The 23279-nt window shown below is 42.6% G+C and overlaps 2 protein-coding genes across 2 annotated transcripts in view; one reads left to right on the top strand and one right to left on the bottom strand.

The window, feature by feature from the left end:
* The window catches only part of RAB3A (RAB3A, member RAS oncogene family), a 73098-nt gene extending 65732 nt beyond the window's left edge, over positions 1-7366 (top strand). The window contains exons 3-5 of the mRNA XM_073636879.1: positions 2297-2415; positions 3833-3957; positions 5743-7366. Coding sequence (XP_073492980.1) covers positions 2297-2415; positions 3833-3957; positions 5743-5933 — 435 coding nt within the window. The 3' untranslated portion in view covers positions 5934-7366. The remainder of the gene's footprint in view (positions 1-2296; positions 2416-3832; positions 3958-5742) is intronic.
* Positions 7367-9289: 1923 nt separating this feature from the next.
* On the bottom strand, positions 9290-22421 carry LOC141149281 (mpv17-like protein 2). Its single transcript, XM_073636880.1, has 6 exons — positions 22301-22421; positions 21027-21277; positions 19731-19892; positions 14019-14095; positions 13814-13942; positions 9290-9464 (listed from the first exon to the last, which is right to left on the bottom strand). Exons 2-6 carry the CDS (start codon positions 21211-21213, stop codon positions 9435-9437), a joined length of 585 nt encoding a protein of 194 aa, XP_073492981.1. The 5' UTR covers positions 21214-21277; positions 22301-22421; the 3' UTR covers positions 9290-9434.
* Between the last annotated feature and the right edge of the window lie 858 nt (positions 22422-23279).

Genomic DNA, 23279 nt, shown 5'->3' with positions numbered 1-23279 from the left:
ACAAAAACCGTGACGTATCAACGATCTCACTAGCGATCTCGTTATGTGTGACGGGGCCTTAAAGAATGAACTGGACACGCCTGTGGGAAAACATCTCTCTGGTCCAGAAATACTGAAAGGTCATTTCAAGGGCGACAGGGAGAGAAGAATCTGGGAATTCAAATTGATAAAGATGTTCAATTCCTTGTCAACAGGACTCAATCTAACACCTGGATTTATGACTCACTACATGGACACAATTCACACCTCCAGATAATTAAACAATCCCAAGGTCTTTCCATTTGCAACAAAAACCCCTAATTTAATCTCCTTGATTTATCAATAGGCGGTATTACCCCTTACACCTCATGAACAAATGTCATTGCTGTAACATCTCTTAAATGTTGTGCCTTTTGTCTTATCAATTCATTTGTAATATTGCCTGAAGAAGGACCCTCTGTGCTCTGAAAGCTTGCATATATTTTTTTCTCTGGTTAGTCAATAAAGGTATCACTCCGAGAATACTTGTGTCATTTTTGGGCATAAAAGTATTTTACATTGAACATTTGTAAGATTGTTACTAAGCTTATCAAAGTCTCAAAAAAATAAATGGACATGTACAAAACTATGTCGATGTAAAGTAGATGTATAAGAAATGTTAATTAAAGGGGGTTATCTAGGACTAAATTATTTTTCTATTTTGACCCGAACAACTAACAGGCAGATAGTTGCTAACTAGTTAACAGAGCGGTCACGGACTGCTCCTGCCGACGATTCAACTGCTCCATGTCAACAGAGCAACTCTTCTTCTTCTGGGCCGCTCTGTCCACGAGGCGTGATGCTGATTGACAGCCGGCTTCCCCAAGTCATGCAGCGGGGAGCCAGTTGACAATCAGCAAGACATCGGCAGTCACGCTTCTTCAACAGAACTGAAGAGAAGCCGCTTCTCTGTCGATGTAACCTCTTCAGAAGCTGCAGAATCGCCTGCAGATGCGGTCTGTGACCACTCTATGCCTGCAGAGATTTGTGCTGGGCAAATCAGGCAGATATTTAACAACTACCTGCCTGTTAGTTCTTAGGCCCATAATAAAAAATTAATACAGTCTTGGAAAAAACCTTTAACTAATTTGTGTGGTATAAATTATCTGTTTTACAGATAGATACATTAAATTTGAAAAGTGCACATTTTTTTTGTAAATTTCAGGTTCTTTTTAAATAACATCAATCTACGTTAACTATTAATGTAATGTACAATGTGTCACGAAAAGCCTTAATCCTTCTGGGATACATAAAAGCATTCTAAAGTTGTTATGCAAAGTGACATGCCAGATTTGAGTTTTCCAGCCTATTTTTAGTTTCTCCAGGTCTCCTGATTTTACGAGGATACATAATACCTAGACTTAAGTCTACATTTTATATATGAACTCTGCACATGTTGAACTTTTATTTTAAGGAGGCATTTTAGATTTAAAGAACTTGTCCACTACTTTGAGAACTTTGTCATACCTCACGCTTGGCCTTATATTCATCTCCCATACTGGCACTGTTCCCGTGGTGTCGGCACTCGCTCTCCCCGGGGCTCCCATGCGGTTGTTGTGACACGTGAAACCGGTGCCCAATCAGCGCTGGCATTACTGTCCTCGCATGAAGAGGAAGTCTGAGATCAGCCGCAGCCCGGACTTCCTCTTCATGTTCGATTTGTCTGAAGGGGGCGGACAGTGATGCCAGCGCTGATTGGGCAGTGGGGTCACATGTCACAACAACAGTACGGCAGCCCCCGGACCGCGAGTACTGACACCACTGGAACGGCGCCAGCACGGGAGGAGTATAGGCTTTATTATTTTATCGGGGCCAAACATTTAGATCAAGAAGTGGTTGTCCTAGTAGTGGACAAGCCCTTTAATTTTCAGTTTGGATCTCACTTTTAGCCATCAATTTGCAATTTTTATGAAAGAAAAAAAAAAAAAGCATAAAAATTGATAAGATGCCTGAATGTATAAAGGGGAGTGGCATTTTAACAACGTGCCAGAAATCTACTTTCGGAAAAATTGATAGGTTTGGAAGTTTAGAATTTTTTTGATTTTGTAATGTAGATTTTATTTGCGCATGTCAAGAGTGTGAAAATTGTCTTCGCTACCATATGCACAAAATGTTAAAGTAAAACAAAAACCCGGCAAAGGAATGGTTAAAGAATGTTATAAAGTATATGAATGTATTGTAGCTCTATATCCTGTCCTTCACGGAATCTGTGGGTGTACTGTTTTGTGGTATTATTGTATATCTACACTTACAAGGCTCTAACCACTTTGTTGTGTAGGACACTGCTGGACAGGAAAGGTACAGGACAATTACCACCGCCTACTACCGGGGGGCTATGGGCTTTATCCTGATGTATGACATAACCAATGAAGAATCGTTCAATGCTGTACAGGACTGGTGAGTAGTGCTATGTACTAATTCCTAAGGTGCCAGCAGAAAAGGGGTCTCTACAAATCTCAATTTACTTTAGATGTACTAGCTCCTTAGAATTATTGTGAGTGCTAGCTTTTAGTATCCTCGCTAAAGCCGAAATTGTTGAAAAAGAAAAAAAAAAAGTAAAATGTTAACACCTGTGATTTTATTTTTTGCATTGTTTAATGAAGCACTCCTAACTATAATTTTATTCCTAAAACCTTTCTAAATATGTTTGTACTTAAGATGGGTTAGAATATTTATTGATCGCCATCTGCTCCTGTCCTCCAGTCTCGCGAGCCTTTAGTTCGACCTTATGAGATCACACTGGAGTTTGTGTGAACCGGAATCCTTTTATAATGTAAGCCTCGTTCTGACCCTCCATAGACTTACAGTGTAAGGGTAGGTTCACACAAGCGTACAAAAAGTTGTGTGAAAGGTCACTTATAAACTGCTGTGTGATCCAACACGTTGGAATTGTTGTAAGAAGAGGACCGGACGGCGATTGATATTTTAATGCACCTACACTACACACCACACATATTTAGAAAGGTGTAGGGGATAAAAGGTTTGTTGGGAGTGCTTTACATGACATCATAGTGACCCTCCCAGGTGTTCTGTGTAATTCTCTTGGGGTGAAAAATGTTTTGGCATGCTCTTATCTTAGACAAATAAGCCCGTGAACATTTCATGGTTCAGGTAACTTCAGGTGGAAACTGTAGGTATACTTGCCCACTTGACCTAACTAAGTCAGATTATGTTCTTCATTTATTAAAATTTTCTAACAGTAAAACAAACCTTGTTCTAACTAGATACATGACCAACAAGGCCGCATGTATAAAGTGCATTAAAGGGGTTTTCCCACAAACAAAAGTTGATTTTAATCAATAGAGCTTGGAATAATAATAACTTCCACAATTGGATGTGTTTAAATAGAATGTTCCTGTGCTGAGATAATCTTATAAATGTGCCCCTGCTGTGTACTGTGTAATGGCTGTGTCTGTGCAGGGCATGGTCTGATCATACCACAGCTCCTGGCCAGGAGACGCAAGAGTATACAGACATTACAGCAGGCGATCATAGATAATTCTTTATTTGAAGTAAAACATTGTTTAAAAACAGGAAGATAAATGTTTTATCTCACAGAAAGAATCTGCTGTAATGTCTGTATACTCTTTTGCTTCCCTGCCCAGGAGCTGTGGTATGATCAGACCATGTTGCCTTGATAAGATCATATGATTATTGTAGAGGTGGGTCTTCCTTCTACCACATGTAATACTGCATGTGCTCTGGACTACATTCAGACAAGCATTAATAATCCACTATTAATGGCGCTATTTTGCTTATTTGACCATTAGCTAATGTCTATAGTGAAACTTTGTAATTGCACTTACCTTGCTAGGTCAACTCAGATCAAAACATATTCTTGGGACAATGCTCAAGTTTTATTGGTTGGTAACAAATGTGACATGGAAGACGAAAGAGTGGTGTCTTCAGAGCGGGGAAGACAGCTGGCAGATCATCTTGGTAAGACACGTCATTATTCTAAGCCTGTCCCCAATGAAAGGTTAGGAGTAGGTTTAGATATTGTTACTCCCTTTTATGCTTATGGCTATTGTCATTTAAAGGGAATCTGTCACCACTTTGGAGATATCAGACCTCTATTATGGCCATACAGTGTATAGAAAAGTAAATCTATACTTACCCGTATGGCCTATAGTAGAGGTCTGATTGCAGAGAAAAGCGCTTTAATCAATTCTATTTTGTACAGGCTTGGCGTCCGGGAGACACCAAGCAATCCCGCCTATGTGCTTATTATTCCCCAAAATCCCCACGTATATGCTTAATTATCATATCCCCCCCCCCCTCCCCTGCACGTCACAGGGCTGTCACGTGCACTGTGCCCCCTGACCTCCCGGGCATGCGCAATGTGCCACTCACATAGAGCACGCTTTGCTTCATCCCAGCCCCGTCTGCCTGTGCACTGCGCCGCAGGTTTCTATTGCGCAGGCGTTGGGGGGGGTCACTGTCACTTCCCAGCGCCTGCGCAATATAACCCTGCAACGCACAGAGACGGGCCGAGAGGAAGAAAAGCACGCTCTGTGAGCTCTATGTGAGCGGCGCTTTGCGCATGCCCGGAAAGTCAGGGAGCACCGCGCACGTCACAGGGCCCTGTGACGTACAGGGGAGATCTGATAATTAAGCATACAGGCGGGGATTTTGGGGGAATAATAAGCACATAGGCGGGGATTGCTTGGTGTCCCCCGGACGCCAAGCCTGTACAAAGTAAAATTGATTAAAGCGCTTTTCTCTGCAATCAAATCTCTACTATGGGCCATACAGGTAAGTATAGATTTACTTTTCTATACCCTGTATGGCCATAATAGAGGTCTGATAACGCCAAAGTGGTGACAGATTCCCTTTAATACTGACACGATGGCCATTATTCAGTCAGTATCTTTTATAGCGAATGGCAATCTCCTTGCATATTTTTAAATACAATTTTTATTTATTTTACTCACTTATATAGCACCATTAATTCCACAATGCTTTATGGACATTATCGGCACTGTCTCCACTGGGGCTCACAACCTAGATTCCCCATCTGTCGTTGGAGTGTGGGAGGAAACCCACACAAACACAGGGAGAACATACAAACCCTTGCATATGTTGTCCTTGGTGGCATTTGAACCCAGGACCCCAGCACTCCAAAACAGAGCTAACCACTGAGACACCATGTGGTCCATTCGAAGAACCTGGGCTCTGTAGGTTACACATGAGTTTAATGTTTGCTCCTGATTCTCCTCTAATGGGAGCTTCAGCAGGAAAAAAAATGGCTGGACTGCTGTATTTCAACATGCTCAATTGATTCACTCCTGGGAGATGGGGAAAAAGAATTCTTGGCAGAAGAAGAATTTGGCAATCTTTGTCTTCAAGGGGTTGTCCCTATTCAGAAAAGTGTTTCTTATAAATTCCTTTTTAGTAGTAAAACCTAATTTTGCTATACTTACCCTGCCCAGGTCCAACACTGGGTCTCAGACGCTGCTCACTTTGTGCCGGTAGCACCGATGTCGAATCAACAGCATTGGCAACAACTGAGCTTTGCCTGTGTAGATGGTTCTAGTCACTGATTGGCTGACATGACAGTGAGGCAACCAATCAGTGAGCTCAATGGTTTGTGACATCTAAACAGTAAGCTCTCCTGAGCTCAGTTGTCTGCAGCACATGTGATGTGATGTTAGTGCTGCAGCAATCACGCCAATTGAGAAGAACTGTTAAAGAACATGCTAACCTTCCATTGTTACGTTACAGGTTTTGAATTCTTTGAAGCCAGCGCAAAAGACAACATTAATGTGAAGCAGACATTTGAACGTTTGGTGGACATAATCTGTGAAAAGATGTCCGAAAGCTTGGATACGGCTGATCCAGCTGTTACCGGAGCCAAACAGGGACCTCAGCTCACCGACCAGCAGGCTCCACCACACCAGGACTGTGCCTGCTAAACCTTTCCTTCTCCACAAACCCACACAGCATTCCACCCCCCGCCCCTATCGGCTGTAAAATGGTGACCTCTCCCTCACTCACCTTTAAAACTTGCATATCATCAGAAGATGACTTTGTCTGTTACAACCTTTATAGTTAGATTGATGTAGCAAAGAGAGAGTTAAAAACTGAGTGGTTTAATAATTTAAAAAAAGTTTAAAAATAAATTATATATAAATATATATATATATATATATATATATATGTATAGAGAGAGTGAGTTAATAATAGTAATGAGAAGGAAACGACTAGGAAAATGCCATCTTTGTACAGCGTCTTTCTCCTGGAAAGTAAAACACTAAAGATCGCTCTGACTTTGTACAAAATGGATTTTTCAAGCGTTTCAATGGCAATATCCATCCGAAATAAGAGATCCTATAAATGTGTTCGCATGAAACATGAATGTTCTATCAGTTCACCCCGAATTGCTTTTTTTGTGTGTGCATTGAACACTTCCATGTCGTACCTCTTGCCACTCTTTTGTGTTAAGATTATTTATATATATACAGTATATATTTTATTATACTTTTTGTTTTCCTGTGTCCAATTTTGCAATATGTATGTGAGAATCTATCTTCCTACTTTAATGGAGTGCCGTTCCAGGTTCCCGCCACAAGGAGGCAGCTGCTTATAGAGGAGTACTGTGGCCTGTAAGAGTCCTTTTTCATGTCCTGACTTTAGGCGGTGATAGAATATTATCCTTTTCCTAAATATTCTAGTCCTATTTAATTTATTGATCTTCCTAGAGTATATAGTCACAAATATATAGCAAATTGTATGTTAAATATTACCGGCTTTTTAAAACTGCATTTGAGTGCTGTGAATCTCCTCTGCAATTTTGTTGACGTAGTTACAATACAGTAAGTGAAAGAGGATCATTTTGTTTTAATAAATGTATTTCTAAAGAGTCAGCTCTTAAAAAAAACAACAAAAAAAAATACACAAACCTCTTTAAAGGTGCAACATCTCCATTTTTTCAGCACATGACATCCAGTGGAATAAGAAGGTGCCCACTCCCAGTACTTTAGATCTATCCGCCAGTATCGCTGCAAACTGGATACCTGCCAAAACAACTTTTTGGGCTACTAACTCCTATATTTTATTGCCACAGCCCCTGACACTACTCCTTTTTTCACAGCCATACATTTTCATTATTTAATCCATTTTATCGTAACATCCAGAAATTAATGATCTAGATAAAGTAAAATCTGATGACAAACCACTTGCAGATTTTCCTGGAGTGGCTCCGGGGTGACTAAATGGAGGATTGTGCATGCATTAGTGACATTGATGTGCGGGACTGGCGGGGGGATAAGTTGTTAGTTGCACCTTTAACAGAAATGGTTTACTTGATTTTTCCAAGTTAAGAATAAAGTCTTCAGTCTGCTGTTCACCTGTTTTTCTCCTTCTTTCATTAATGGTCATGTTACCACTGTTACCTTCCTTCAAATATAAGGCCATGTTGTTCCGCAGGTGTCTGTGCCAAAATGCACATTTTTCCCTATTTATTTATGCTTTTTTTGGTACAGAGTGGGCATGAGTTTTCATGAAATTCCATCCACTTTGCTTTTTTTTCAGCTGCGTTTGACAGCAAGCAGAGTAGCCGAACATTTAGGGTATGTGCACTAGACTTTTTTTTTTTTTTTTTTTAGATGGGTCCATTCCAAAATCTCGCTTGAAAAAGTGCCCGAAAAACACTCCAAAGAATGAACAAACCACAGCCTGCTGTTTATATGTTCGGTCCTTTGAGCGTCTTAACAGTTTCAGGTTTCTAAACATGCCAAGCGTCCAGAAAACGTTAAAAAAAAAAAAAAAACAGCCGTTAAAAACATTGAGAAAATGCTAAGGAAACAACAAAAGCTTCAGGGAAAAAAACCCACTGGTGTTTCCTGAAGCATCTTCCTCTTGACTGGTACACCCACCTAAAAAAGCAAATCTGTGTGGGTCTAGGTCAGGGTGCACAGGATTTTATTGTCCAACGGCTGCAATGTCATACTGAACCAATCCCAAGGGCCGCAAAAATGTAAAAGGGTACTTACATGACTACATCACTAGAACCAAGTTTTGAGTATTTGAGGAGGATTCTGCTTCAAAAAATAGTCTACCGCGAGCTGCCGGCAAGCCAAGACAAAGACACCGGGGGCCATCAGAAGGAAGTATAATATTTATTTATTTATTTTACAGGTTCTATGGTACCCGGGGCTGGATGAGAGTCTCATCTTCTTCAGACCCGGGTACCATCCACACATTGAAACGCATGTAATCCGCATGTACAGATGCAGTGATGTGGATTAGATGCGTTCCAATGCAAGTCAATGGCGGCCAAAACGCAGCACTTCCGCAAAATAATTGGTAGTGCTGCGGATTTTTCCGCAATGATGATCCGCAGCGGAAATCTCCGCAGCATCTGCACAGCACATGCGGATTATCATTGGGGAACATGGCAGACCTTCTACCAAGCGTTTTTTAAGCGTTTCTGCAGCAGAATTGCCGCTGCTTAAACGCTTAAAAAACGCATAGTGGGCACACAGCCTTAAAGTTATCTATACAAATATAACGTTCTACAGCTTTGGAAAGTCCCCGTACACACACCACAGATGACTATCGGCCAGAAGCTATCTGTCCCATACACAGGAGCGCTCCTGTCTTCTCTTTGAGAGAGCCACTGCCAGACATCTCTGGTACAGAAGTATCTCAGGGAGAACAAAAGGATTGGAAGTCCAGAATCGAACATGTATCCTTAACTCTCCAACAATCATCTGTCTGGGGACCCCTTACATATTAGACTGCTGGCCATCATTAACAGCATTGGGTTTGGATGAACTTAGTGTCATGTGGGCCAAGGCTGAATTCAGTGTCTGGTGTATATGCCAGCATATAATGGGCCCACTATTGGCCCAACAGAGGTCAAAGGCAACCCCCAATGTATACTGCAATACACCACTTAGGCTATGTTCATGTCCAGTAATCATCCCTTTGAAACAGACTGCACAGTCTACAGTTGACGGAACCCACCGACAGTCTAATATGTATTGGGGCCTCTGACATGAGAGATGTCAGGGGAGAGAATGGCCTACTGAATTTTAGCAGCCGATCCTTTGGGGCTCCCCGGAGAGGACTCCCTCCATGAAATCACCAGAACACTCCTTTCAATGGTGGGGAAGCTATTGTCTGAACAGCTGTCTAATATGTACAGAGACCTTTAACGTGTTCTCATTCAACGACCGCACACAATTGTTGTAAATGGGATTGCTTAAGCAGTCAAACATGACAATAAATATTAAAGGAAAGAGAAGGATTTTAAACAATAAAAATATTTGATTCCATATGGTATTTAATGCATTCAAATAAAAAAACCTGAGGGTAAAGTGTATCATATAAGGCATTTTGCAAAGCTGCTTTTCCCAGACAGGTGGGCGCTATCTTTTTCCATCTATTGACTTCCAATCGATCAGCATTGGTCAAGAATTACATATTTGCTCACCAGGCACCTGATTTAACAAAAAGATCAGTCAATAACAACTTAGATTTTTTTCTATTCAATGTTTTTTCAAATAGTCACAGGACAAACTTGAAACTCCTTTCCATATATTCAATGTGGATTCTGTTATACTAGCATGAGACAAGATCACTGGAGGGATACTGGGATCTGTGCATTTAAGGTAGTTTCCACTGCTTATATACTTAGAATAGGTCATAAATATCAGATCAATAGGGGTCTGACACCCAGCAACCCACCAATCAGTTGTTACCAGATATAAAATAGTGAGACAGATAAGACATGCAAGACACTCAAACTTCGTTACAAGTCAACTGAATCGCAAAAAGTATTCACCATATTTATTTGTGCCATTTATGTTCTGACTGCTGCAATCACTCACATCTACCGCCCTTTCACAAACTTTGTGCACTCCATCGATATCAGCCTCTCTCTTCTCCTATGTACAGCTCTCATCACAATGTTAAACTGCACAGATCTATTCACTCCCACCGTACAACAAGAGACGCTTTAACAAATCATTCAACCATCTGCTCACGCTCTATTCTCCATGTCACAGGAAATCTCTCTCCTAATCCTGGCCCTTCTTGTAATAACAAGATTATCACCTTCCCTGCTACACTCTGTGAATCTCATTAATATTCCTTGCATGCCTTAAGTCTCTTTTAATTGTGCCCTCTGGAACGCACGGTCAGCGTGTAACAAACTCTCCAGCACCCATAACTTTTTCCTTTCAAATTCCCTTAACCTTCTGGCTCTTACTGAAACCTGGATCCAGCAGTCGAACACCACCGCCACTCTCTCATATGGTGGTCTACATTTTTTGTATACCCCAAGACCTGACAACAGATCAGGTGGAGGTGTTGGTCTGTTCCTTTCAACAAAATGTACTTTTCAGGTCACCCCCCCCCCCCAGTACGCTCACTTATGTTACCTTCTTTTGAGGGCCACACTGTCAGACTCTACCAGCCCTTCTCCCTGCGAGTGGCGGTTGTGTATCGCCCTCAGAGCTCCTCCCAGCAGTTCCTGGATCACTTTGCCACCTGACTTCCAAACTTTCTATCCTGTGACTTACCCACTCTCATCATGGGGGACAACCCTGGCACACGCTGTAAGCACGTTTTCTCCAGCGGTGCTCCAGGTGTACCGAACGTCTGTGGAGAAAATCCAATCTGGCCGAAGATTTCATCCATTATAAGTTTACGCTTAACACATACAACTCCGCCCTTCACCTCTCCAAACAAACCTACTTCAACACCCTCATCACCTCACTATCCTAAAACGACTGACACTTTTCACTCTCCCCTCAATCCAAGAGTGCAGGCCCCAACCACCAACCTCAGCGCTGATGATCTGGCCAATTATTTCAAAGAAAAAACTGACCATGTGTGACAGGAAATTTTCTCCCAATCCTCTAACATTATGCATTCTCCTAGCCCATGCACTTCATCTAGCCAACTTTCTGTCTTTGAACCAGTCATCACGGAAGAAGAAGTGACCAGGCTCCTTGCATCTTCTCATCTTACTACCTGCACCAGTAACCCTATTCCCTCACATCTCCTCCAGTTCCTTTCCCCAGCAGTCACCACACACCTAACTAAAATATTTAATCTCTCTCTCATCTGGTATCTTTCCTCCTCATTTAAACACGCCAGCATACATCCATTACTTAAACATCCCTCGACCAGAACTGCGCTGCTAACAGACCTGTCTCCAACCTTCCCTTCATCTTAAACTCTTGGAACTCACTCCCATCTAATCTGTTATCTCTCAGACCACTCTCTTCTTAACCCTTTATAATCTGGTTTCCGCTCTTTACACTGTACAGAAACAGCCCTTACTAAAGTCTCTAATGATCTACTAACAGCTAAATCTAATGGTCACAACTCCCTGCAGCATTCGACACCTTGAATCACCAGTTCCACCTCACCATGCTGTCTGCCTCAAGGACACTGCTTTCTCCTGGTTCTCCTCCTACCTCTCTAAACGCTTTCACTGCATCTTTTGCTGGTTCCTCAAAGTTCAGTCCTAGGCCCCCTTTTGTCCTTATACACTGCCCCTATTGGACAAACAATCAGCAGATTCGGTTTTCAGTACCATCAATATGCTGAGGACACCCAATTATACACCTCGTCTCCTGACAAACCCTGCATTACTACAAAATACCAGGGACTGTGTTTCCGCTGTCTCTAACATTGTCCTCCCTCTATCTAACATTGAATCTGTCAAACTGAACTCCTTGTGTTTCCTCCCTCCACTAACCTACCTGTGCCCGATATTTCCATTTCCGTGGGTGATTCCACCATTACTCCCCAGCAACATGCACACTGTCTTTTTGTGTCATTTAAATGAGATCTTTCCTTCACTCCCCACATATGATCACGCGCCCGCTCATGTCACTACACCTCAAATACATCTCCAGAATTCAACCTTTTCTTACCTTTGACTTGGAAAAAACTCTGTCGCTCTGATTCATTCACGTCTGGACTATAGCAACTCTCTACTTATTGGTCTCCCTCTTACTAAACCCTCCCCTCTCCAATCTGTCCTGAATGCAGCAGCCAGGATCCTATTCCTCTCCAACCGCTACACCGATGCTTCTACCCTGTGCCAGTCGTTGCACTGGTTGCCCATCCACTACAGAGTCTAATACAAACTTATCACTGTCACCCACAAAGCGCTCCATGGTTCAGCATCATCTCCTCCCTCGTCTCAGTCTACCACCCTACCTGTGCCCTCCGTTCTGCTAATGACCTAAAACTAAAATCCTCAATAATCTGAACCTCCCACTCCCGTCTCAAAGACTTCTCGTGTGCTGCGCCAATTCTCTGCAATGCACTACCCAGGACAATTTGATTAATTCTCAATACGTACAGTTTTAAACATGGCCTAAAAACGCATATCTTTAGACTGGCCTATCACCTCACTATCTAACTATTCCTGTTTTGCCAATACAAAATTTTCTTCAAAATCAGGACCCACGTAGCATCTGTTCACACCCTCCATGCATTTAATAGCCCTCTGTGTCCGTACACATGCTGGCTGGTAACCGGCTCATGCAGTGTTATGTGAATATCCTATTTATTATATTATGGCTGTAGTGTATAATATAAGCACATTTTACCATTTACCCCTATTTCCTCATAGACTGTAAGCTTAGGAGCAGGGCCCTCACTCAACTTGATATCGGAGTTATGTGTTACTCTGTAATGTCTACATTGTCTGTACAAGTCCCCCCTAAAATTGTAAAGTGCTGCGGAATATGTTGGCGCTATAGAAATAAAAATTTCTATTTGTCACACTAGGCTGACCTCCAGTAACTGGGAGTGGCTACTTAAATAATGTGATGTGGGTGGGGTTCCACTTTGAACGCTGTTTGCTGCTGGAGCTGGTAACAGCCGATTGGTAGTAGTGCCAGGGCTTGGACCCCCACCGATCTAATATTGTTAACCTTTACTAAATTACAGAACATTAATATAGTAGTGGCCAATCCATTTAATGCTGCTCGGAGCATTATTAATTAAAAGGAAATTACAAGGAGAAACGTTACCCCTTGGACCTCAGTCCAGAGCCTCTCATCTAGCCAAATCAGTTCTCATACTTTGCACTGATGAGGGGCAATACCCCAAAACACCGTGCCTGCAAATTGAGATTCTGATTTGGTTTTTGTCCTAAGTCATATTGCAAGAATCGTTAAAGGGCTGATTGTGACTTGTAGGATTGCTGCTTCCAATAGGTGGCGCTATAGTGTTCAAGTCCTCTTTCTCTCTGAAGAGGCAATTTGCATATTAATTAAAGAGAGTCATTAAGCACTGATGGCATGTTAGTTGGTTTAACATTAAGTGCTATTTAGTTAAATTGAGCTTTCTCCGTGAAAGGGCTCGTTCACAAGACTGTATTTTCAGTCCAAGTGCTGTCCGTTAAAGAAAACCAGACAGCACTCTCACCAATATTATTCTATGGGGCCGTGTAAATCAGTGATTTTTTTCACTGGCTAAATCTGCATGTGCAAAAAAAATTGCAGAGTGCACTAGTTTCTTCAGTAAATCAGATGGAACTCTGCTATTCAAGTCTATGGGTGCACAAAATTAAAAAAAACAGATGCCATATGGAGCCACAGTACAGCATTTTTATGGATACATTACAATTCTGTAAGATAGGAAGCTGTGAATGGTCCTGTAAATGAATAATAGCTGCTGCTGTAAAAACGGATTATATACAGATTGCACATGCATGACGAGTGAGAAAAAAATAAATAAATAAATAAATCGGCCGACTTTTCTGCATGAAACTGAACGCTTTTTATACAGTGGTGGGAACCTACCCTAAAGAGCATCTTACCCTGTGTTTAAGGTAGGAGAGGTAGACATCCCAGCCCAGTGTGAGGACATTCACATACATTACACGGTACTTAGTCGGCAAGTAGTAGAAATTTATCAGCTGAGCAGGTGGCCATACACACCATTCTGTCTGAAAAAGACAAAAAACAGTTATAGGGCATAACCCCTGAAAACTACAGTATGTCATTAAACAGATCTGAACTCACCTTATACATTTCCCAAAATTTGCCTTGAAATTCTGCCCAACTGTTCCTGATACTTTGCCCTTCCATCGAGCCAACTCCTGTGATGGGAAATGGAAGATTTTTATTAAAGGTGTTGTCTGGTCTAAAATGACAAGTCTGCAGTCACTCTGTGCGACTGCATTAATTAGCACTATAAGGATATACAGATCCATTAGTAATACACAATGAGTAACCAAACTTAATCAAAAAACTCCAGTTCAATCTATCAAAAAGAGTCATAATATGACAGTCATATGATAATCAAATACATCCAATTCTTTATTAAACACAGAAAGCAAAGACAATTAAAATCTTGCCCCTAAAATCCCAATTAAAAACGATGGGCAGTATGGTATACACATGGAACTATGCCATACAGGTAAGTAAATATACATACACATTGTAGTAAACAAATCAATAGCCGTGTCATAGATATACACAGTAAAGGTGGGCTATGCAGTCTAATAAACACGACAATAAAGCAAGTAATAACTAGCTATATCTATAGAAAGTACAAACCATGTGCCATATTGACAATACCACACTGCCCAGTACCCCTACGCGTGTTGCTTCCTCAGGGGCTCACTATGTGACTGCAGACTTGTGAATCCTCACGGTGCGCAGTGTGTGCACTGGGAGTATTCACAAATCTGCAGTCACACAGAATGACTGCAGACTTGTCATTTTAGACTGCCCTTTAAGACCCATCATAAAGTTCACCAACACAACATTTCCATTTTCTTCATCTCCTTTATGCTGGTTTCACATAAGCATAACGGGGAGGTATTTTTATCCCCTAATAAGCATCAAATCCCGATTGGGGTTCAATGACTCGAATTTTCAGCATCATAGGCCCCTGGGAAGCACTAAGAAAGTAGACTGAACACAGAATGTATTAAGACTGATGTTTCATACACCTTAATTATCAGGTTAGCACGAAAACAATGCCTCCAAATTTATTAGGAGGCAAAAAACTCAAATCTACACTAGCCCCTAATTTGTGATTTTTTTAATACATTCCCCTATGTAAGCGCAGCTATAATATTTTTTATGGTGTGTAAGGCAAATTATGTGTCTATGAACACACATTTTTATTGCCCACTACAGTTTTGAAAACCTATAGCTCATAACCAACAAAAGGAGAAAAAAAGGCTGTATATAAAAACCAGTTGGCTACCATCCCATTGTGGGGGGAGAAAAGGAAATAAGTGTGCTGTCGCCTTTTATTTTTATAACAAAGGACCATAAAATACATTTAAAGATGAGTTCCCCATTCTGTAACTATTTTTATTTATCAAATACATTTTTTTATTTAAATGGTGGCCGGGCTAGTAACAAAATTTAATTTTTTAATTTATCATTTATTTCACATACTGTGTCATAAAAGACCTTTGGGGGCATTTCAATATTTAAATACAGGGGAAATAGGATAGGAAAAAAAGTAACAGGTATAGTAGCCCCAGTTACAGTGGAAATGCAGCCTTCTGGCTACATAGGAGACCCAGTCAGCTCTGCTAGGACCCAGCAGCAGGTGCTTCCTCCCTACACCAAGCAATCACATGACTGCTGAGTCTGGTTTAGACAGCGCCGACAGCTTTTGCCATTACTGTATAAACAGTAACTGTTTGAGAAGGCAGAAATGGTAATAAACCATCTGTGCCTTTTTTATGGAGTGCTCAGCTGTGCCAAACAGCTGGCTTCCCACTCCGCTACAATCGTCACTACAAAGTAGAAAGTGGATCACCTTGAAGTCTATGGGAGGCTCAAAACTGGTTACTGAAGATAGCATCATGATTGCATTTTTTTTAAGTTATGTTCATTTGAATAACCAACATGTTCATGCAGGTTACTTGATCAGTCTGAATTTGCACTTTATGTCTTAACCACTTCCAGACCGCCACTGTACATAAACGTCAGCGCTGCCTGGGCTCTGTACAGCGCAGACGTTTATGAACGGTCGGTGGTCCCGCAGCCCTCAGGACCCCCAGGGTCCTGCAAGTGCTACGGTTGCGGTTCAGAGCGACAGCTCTGACAGGGGACATCATCGGAACCTGATTGGATCAGGTCCCAATGATGTTAACCCTTTGCCATCTTCTATATGCTGTGATCTATAGTGATCGTGACATTTAGAAGATAGTGAGAAGAGAGGGGGTCGTCCACTTACCTCTCCGACGGCCCACTGATGTCTTACAGGACCTGCCGTTGTCATGGCAGTCGGAGGTCACATGACCGCCTCCAGATCTGCCATATATGGTGTCCTGCTAGGCTCAGCCTGCAGCTGAAGTCTACCAGGAGACAGACAGTGTAAAACTGTCAGCAGAGCTCTCATGCAATGCAATACATGTCTATTGCATTGCATGAGAACAGTGATTAGAAAAATAAAAATTAATGTCCCATACAGGGACTAAGTAAAAATGTAAAAAAAAGTTTTCAAACTGTTAAAAAAAAATAAATAAAAAATCACAAAATAAAAATAAATAAAATATTAAACCAATAAATCCATATATTTATACAAAAACAAAAAAAAGTACACATATTTGGTATCGCCGCGTCCGAAACAACCCAATCTATAAAACTGTCACACTAAATAACTCCTTCTGTGCACACCGTAATAAAACTAAATAAAAAACGGAGCAAAAAAACTGCTTTTTCGTCATATCGCCAAACAAAAAGTGGAAAAAATGCAATCAAAAAGCAAAATGGAAATAAAAATGGTACCGCTGAAAAAGTCATCTTGTTCCGCAAAAAAAAAGCCGCCATACAGCTCCATCAGCCGAAAAATAAAAAAGTTATAGCTCTAAGAATAAAGCGATGCAAAAAAAATATTTTTCTATAAGATTGTTTTATTGTGTAAAAGCGCCAAAACATAAAAAAAATACAGTAAGTGTAGTATCGCTGTAAACTTACTGACCCGAAGAATAACGCTGCCTGATCACTTTTACCACACGCAGAACTGCATAAAAAAAAAAAAAAAAATCAAAAAACAATTCCTGAATTGTTAGTTTGTTAATTTTACCTCCCAAAAAACGGAATAGAAAGCGATCAAAAAATGTCACGTACCCAAAAATGGTACCAATAAAAATGTCAACTCGTCCCGCAAAAAACAAGCCGTCACATGACTGTCGGCCGAAATATGGAAAAATTATAGCTCTCAAAATATGGTGATGCAAAAACTAGATTTTGCAAAAAAAGCATCTCAGTGTGTGACAGCTGTCAATCATAAAAACCCGATATGAATCTGGTATCGCTGTAATCGCACCGACCCGAAGAATAAAGTAATCTCATCACTTATACCGCACCAGGAACGGCGTAAAAAATAAATAAAACCAATTCTTCACCTGCTACTGATTTGTTTATTATGTCTCCCAAAGATCGCAGTAAGGCTCCGCCCATTTATCCTGCGCTCTGCGCTGAGCACTTTACACCAGAGTTTCCGTGTAAATCTCTGAAATACGTGATTCAAACAGAACCCATGACGGAAGATTCCCTGTAATGAGGCAGATATAGGCCACTGTGGATGCCGTCTGCCCGTGATCCCACGGTGTCAGTTTTTTTAGGCGTGCATAAAAGTGCGGTTGGCCCGTTTTGTGCACTTCTGAAAAAAAGGACACCGCTAAACAGAGGCCAGACGGAGTCCAGAGTAACTCTGCTGCCTCATTACAGTGAATGGATCCCACAGGAGTTTCATCTGAATTACATCACTTGGAAATTTAGATGGAAACCCCGATGTAAGTGCTCAGCCTAGAGCGCCGGATAAATGTTACGTAAAATGTTCCCAATAAAAGCTTCAACTCAGTCCTCAAAAAAAGCTAGTCCCCACTCAGGTCCGTCATCTGTTAAAAATATAAGGGACTTCCAAGTTACTGGTAGCAGAAAGGCTCTGGAAAAGCGAAATGGCCCTTGCCCCCGAAAAGAAATTCAGAAAATTTTGTGCTCCCAAATCCAAATGCCTATTCTACAATAATTTGATCTCCAATTGTCAAATAGCGCTCCGTCCCCCCCAGATCTCGCCGTATGGCTGAGCGGTATGATACAGCCACATATGGGGTATTGCCACTTTTAGAAGAAATTGTGTGACACATTTCGGCACCATTTTTACCCATTGCCCTGTGTGAAAATGTAAAATCTGAGGGTAAAACATTTTTTTGTGTTAAAAATATAATTATGCTTTTTTGACTGCCCAATGGTATAAATTTAAAAATTAAAAAATACTCACTACTTCCCTAGATGAATTCCTTGAGAGGTGTAGTTTACAAAATGGGGTCACTTGTGGGGGGTTTCTGCTGCTTTGGCATGTCAGCGACTCTTCAAATGTGACATGGTGTCTGCAACCTATCCCAGCCAACATAGCGCTCCTTTCGCTTCCGAACCCTGCCGTACACCAAAGCAGTGGTTTTCCCCCACATATGGGGTATCGGCGTACTCAGGAGAAATTGCACAACAAATTTCATCTGTTTCCCTTATGATAATGCAAAATCAGGGAATGAAAAACATTTTTTGTGAGAAAAATGTGAAAATTTTATTTTTACGGCTCAATGTTATAAACTTCTGTGAAGCACCTGGGGGTGCAAGGTGCTCACCACACATCTAGATAAATTCCCTAAGGGGTCTAGTTTCTAAAATGGTGTCACTTGTGGGGGTTTCCACTGTTTAGGAACATCAGGGGCTCCCCAAATGCAACATGGCGTCCGCTAATTATTCAAGCAAATTTTACATTCAAAAAGTCAAATGGCGCTCCTTCCCTTTCAAACCCTGCCGTGCGCCCAAACAGTGGTTTTCCCTCACATATGGGGTATCAGCGCGCTCATGAGAAATTGCACTACAAATTGTGTAGTCCATTTTTTCCTGCTACTCTTGTGAAAATAAAAAAAATTGGGTCTAAATTAACATTTTTGTGAAAAAAAGTTAAATGTTCATTGTTTTCTTCCACATTCCAAAAATTCCTGTGAAACACCTGAAGGGTTAATAAACTTCTTGAATGTGGTTTTGAGCACCTTGAGGGGTGCAGTTTTTAGAATGGTGTCACTTTTGGGTATTTTCTGTCATAAAGGCCCCTCAAAGTCACTTCAAATAAGATGTGGTCCCTAAAAAAATGTTTATGTAAATTTTGTTGGAAAAATTAGAAATTGCTGGACAACTTTTAACCCTTATAGCTTCCTAACAAAAAAAAAAATTTTGGTTACAAAATTGTGCTGATGTAAAGTAGACATGTGGGAAATGTTATTTATTAACTATTTTGTGTGACATCTCTCTCTGATTTAAGGGCATGAAAATTCAAAGTTTGAAAATTGAAAAATTTTCGCCAAATTTCCAATTTTTTCACAAATAAACGCAAGTGATATCGAAGAAATTTTTCCACTGTCATGAAGTACAATATGTCACGAAAAAAACAATCTCAGAATCAGGGGGATCCGTTGAAGCGTTCCAGAGTAATTACCTCATAAAGTGACAGTGGTCAGAATTGTAAAAATAGGCCTGGTCACAAAGGCAAAAACAGGCTCTGGCGCAAAGTGGTTAAAGGGAACTTATGTTGGATAATGCTATTATCCTGCAGTGCCTTTTTCTCTTGATAGTTATGATCGATCGCTCCCCGCTTACTCTTTACTAAGGCCTTTAGGTGACATTCAAGTTAGTATACTCTAATTAGTTTTAAAGCCCTGCTGCAGTTTCCTTGAAAGTATAATGTTTTCTCACCAACAAAAAACAGCACTCCCAGAATAGGGGACACCAGGATTTGTTCAAGCAGAACTTTCTTCACTACCACTTGTACTGTTGCTCTCGGTAAAAGGCGATCCAGCCAGATGTACCAGTAGTGATCCAGTGGGCCAAGGCAGTTGCCAATGATAAACATCCTACCTGCGTACACAGGAATAGGAAGCAGAAGAGTACAAATATAAAGAGAAAAATAATTGCTAATGACAAATCCAATAATACAAAAGGAATTTAACGGGCGGTATAGAAATCTACAAAGTGATAACCGGAGAAAAAGGAATTCTGTATTACCATGTTAAGTGGTTTGTCCAGCTTAAAAAAAGAAATAATCTTACGATGCGTTTATGACTTTGATCACATCTGCGTTGGAGTGTTCATCACAAATTCCATAGAAAATTCTGGACAAACAGTGCCACCCTATTTTATCTGGATGGACACCATGATAGATACCCGTTGAACCCCATTATAGTCGTTGGGTTTATTGGGTGCAGTAGATGTTCGTCATGGGACGGATCCTGCAATTTGGTCATTTTCATTGTCCTGCTCCTATGACAGGGCAGGAGAACACAGATGTGAACACAGACAGGAATTGAAATATATGCAGCTTGCTAATATACTTTCAGGGTGCCATCAGTGTTCCCCCATCAGCTCCACTTCTGCATTGGAATAAACACAGGAGAGAGCATGCTGGCAAGTGACCAGGAATTTATCTGCAGGCTGGCGCGATCATCTTAATAACCAAGCCAGGTTATTTCTCTATTAACTAGCCCTGGCAGAAAAGAGCTCCCTTCCCAGGGCTAAGGAGTCAGTAAGCCAAACCTCCGACTCCCTCATACATGGCTCATGTTTAAGTGATCCATTTACGGTAGTAAAACGGTAACATCAGGCTTTTCATCACCATTAGGAACAGAGAAATGCATTTGAAGTGGAAAAACGCTATATCACTAAATGGATGCAAATGGAAGCAGAAGAGCCCTTATTCAGGTTCTGCCTGGTTTTCATGTTTTTTTCAAACAGAACAAAAAGTGCAACATGCAGAACTTTTTGTGTCAAAAGAAAAAAAAGATGAAAAACAGAACCTGTTATAGTGAACAGGGCCCTTCTGCTTCCATTTGCATCCGTTCTGTAACATAGCCTTTTTCCACATGAAATCCATTTCTCTGTTCTTATAACGGAACCCAAGGGAAGGTGTGAACGGAGCCGAACGCCTTGTGTAGACCCTGTATGGCAGGATGAGCAGGCATTCTAGTACACAATGGTGCATTGCTCTGTACCTACCTGTCCGCAGCCAGTCTCGCCTTCTATCCGGGTCTTTCCTGACCTCTCGAGTCTGCTGAATGATGTCCCCGATGCTGAGAAGTATCCCAGCGCTCACTGTGTTAGTCACCAGCAAATTGTGGGGCTTAAACATCTTTCGCCAGCAGCCTGTAACACAGTTCAATATAACCCTACCCTGGAGAGACATGACCGTTTGCACCAGACTGCAGCCAGCAGGAGGCAGGCATGGAGGAAGAGGCGGCACAGTGCACCTGGAGGAAGAAAGAGCAGTCCTATTACCCTGGAGTCCAAGGTGCGGAAGAAAAATACACGGTCTTAGCAAGTGCTGAGAAAACAGCACTGGGACGGAGCCCCCTGCAGAATATGATGAGAAGTGGGGGCAGTGTGATACCCTCCTCTCCTTATAATAGCCATGTCTGACCGTCATCACTAGTCCCCAAATCTGGATGTGGAGGTAAGGCAGAGTGTCTACCCCCAAAGTCCTACTCTAATGAATATACCTGCATCTCCCTCCACCCAATGTCATAATTGCAGGTAAGCAGCAAACATGGAGACTAGGTTGCTTTAAAAAGTGGTTGTCCAACTTAAGTGACACCTTGCTGATCGATGGGGGTCCTACATACCAAGTAATATCTATCCCCAATACAGAACACACAGCAGGGCGGACACCTGACCACTGCTCCATCTCTATGGAACCACCAGAAAAAGCGGATAGTAATGGAGGAGTGTGCGCACTACCACCCCACTGCTAGGGGGACAGGAGCTTGTTGTTCTGCTGATCAGTGTCCCAGCGGCCGGACCCCCACAATCAGCGAGCGATCCCCTGTGGAAAAGCGATAACTCACGTTCACGAGGTAACCCCCATAAGGCCATGGCGTATAGGGCAGATTGTGTGGCCGTATCCAGACAGAAGCCGCTGCTCTGTAAATGCAGGCTGACAGCGCAGGTTTCCCCAACATATTCACAGGGAACAGGGGGGGAATCAGCTGTGGATGTGCATTGGAGCCAATGTGCAAGTGACCAGCGGATTTCTGCTGTGGACTGGCGGTCATAGCCCCGTGGGCTGCCAGCTGCTGTGGGTTCAGTGGGGCTGTAGAAATGATTTCCCATAGAAACAATGGCAGGGCCTGGATAGCACTGTCCACACTGATCTCTGTGCGGCAAATCCACGGTCAGCTGCGCATGCTCCTGCACATACAGGCAGCGTGGACGGAGGCCCGTGGGTCAGAGTGGGAATCACGTGCCAGCGGTCCCCATCCCAGCTCAGCGCTCACCTGTGTGACTGTGACACACGGTTACTAATCACGTGGTAGCGTCTAGATTGGAGTTGATTTCTTGAGGGGGAGGAGTGATTTCATGTAATCATGACGTCACCGGAAGGGGCGGGGCCTTCTCAGCCCAGTGAACACTATTCCATCCTGCAGCTGCAGCCAGTGCGCACATTGTGCCGGGACAGGAGGATGGTGATGAGGAGCTCGTGTTCAGCGTTGTGCTGTGAGGACTGAGGTGGGGAGAACTGACCATGTGAATAAATGCTGTGGAGGCATAAAGGGGGCTGGTGTGAGTAGGCATGGGGTATGTAGAGGGGCATCCAGGGGACTGCGTGGCTGGTGTGAGGAGGCATGGGCTATGTAGAGGGGCATCCAGGGGGCTGCGTGGCTGGTGTGAGGAGGCATGGGATATGTAGAGGGGCATCCAGGGGGCTGCGTGGCTGGTGTGAGGAGGCATGGGATATGTAGAGGGGCATCCAGGGGGCTGCGTGGCTGGTGTGAGGAGGCATGGGATATGTAGAGGGGCATCCAGGGGGCTGCGTGGCTGGTGTGAGGAGGCATGGGATATGTAGAGGGGCATCCAGGGGGCTGTGTGGCTGGTGTGAGGAGGCATGGGATATGTAGAGGGGCATCCAGGGGGCTGCGTGGCTGGTGTGAGGAGGCATGGGATATGTAGAGGGGCATCCAGGTGGCTGGTGTGAGGAGGCATGGGATATGTAGAGGGGCATCCAGGGGGCAGAGTGGCTGGTGTGAGGAGGCATGGGATATGTAGAGGGGCATCCAGGGGGCTGTGTGGCTGGTGTGAGGAGGCATGGGATATGTAGAGGGGCATCCAGGGGGCTGCGTGGCTGGTGTGAGGAGGCATGGGATATGTAGAGGGGCATCCAGGGGGCTGCGTGGCTGGTGTGAGGAGGCATGGGATATGTAGAGGGGCATCCAGGGGGCTGCGTGGCTGGTGTGAGGAGGCATGGGGTATGTAGAG

Source organism: Phyllobates terribilis, unplaced genomic scaffold, assembly GCF_046119375.1.
Source record: "Phyllobates terribilis strain yellow unplaced genomic scaffold, ASM4611937v1 Scaffold_1__5_contigs__length_1240528914, whole genome shotgun sequence".
Lineage (NCBI taxonomy): Eukaryota > Metazoa > Chordata > Amphibia > Anura > Dendrobatidae > Phyllobates > Phyllobates terribilis.
The sequence above is the reverse complement of the archived record's forward strand: the minus strand, read 5'-3'. Positions and strand labels throughout refer to the sequence as shown.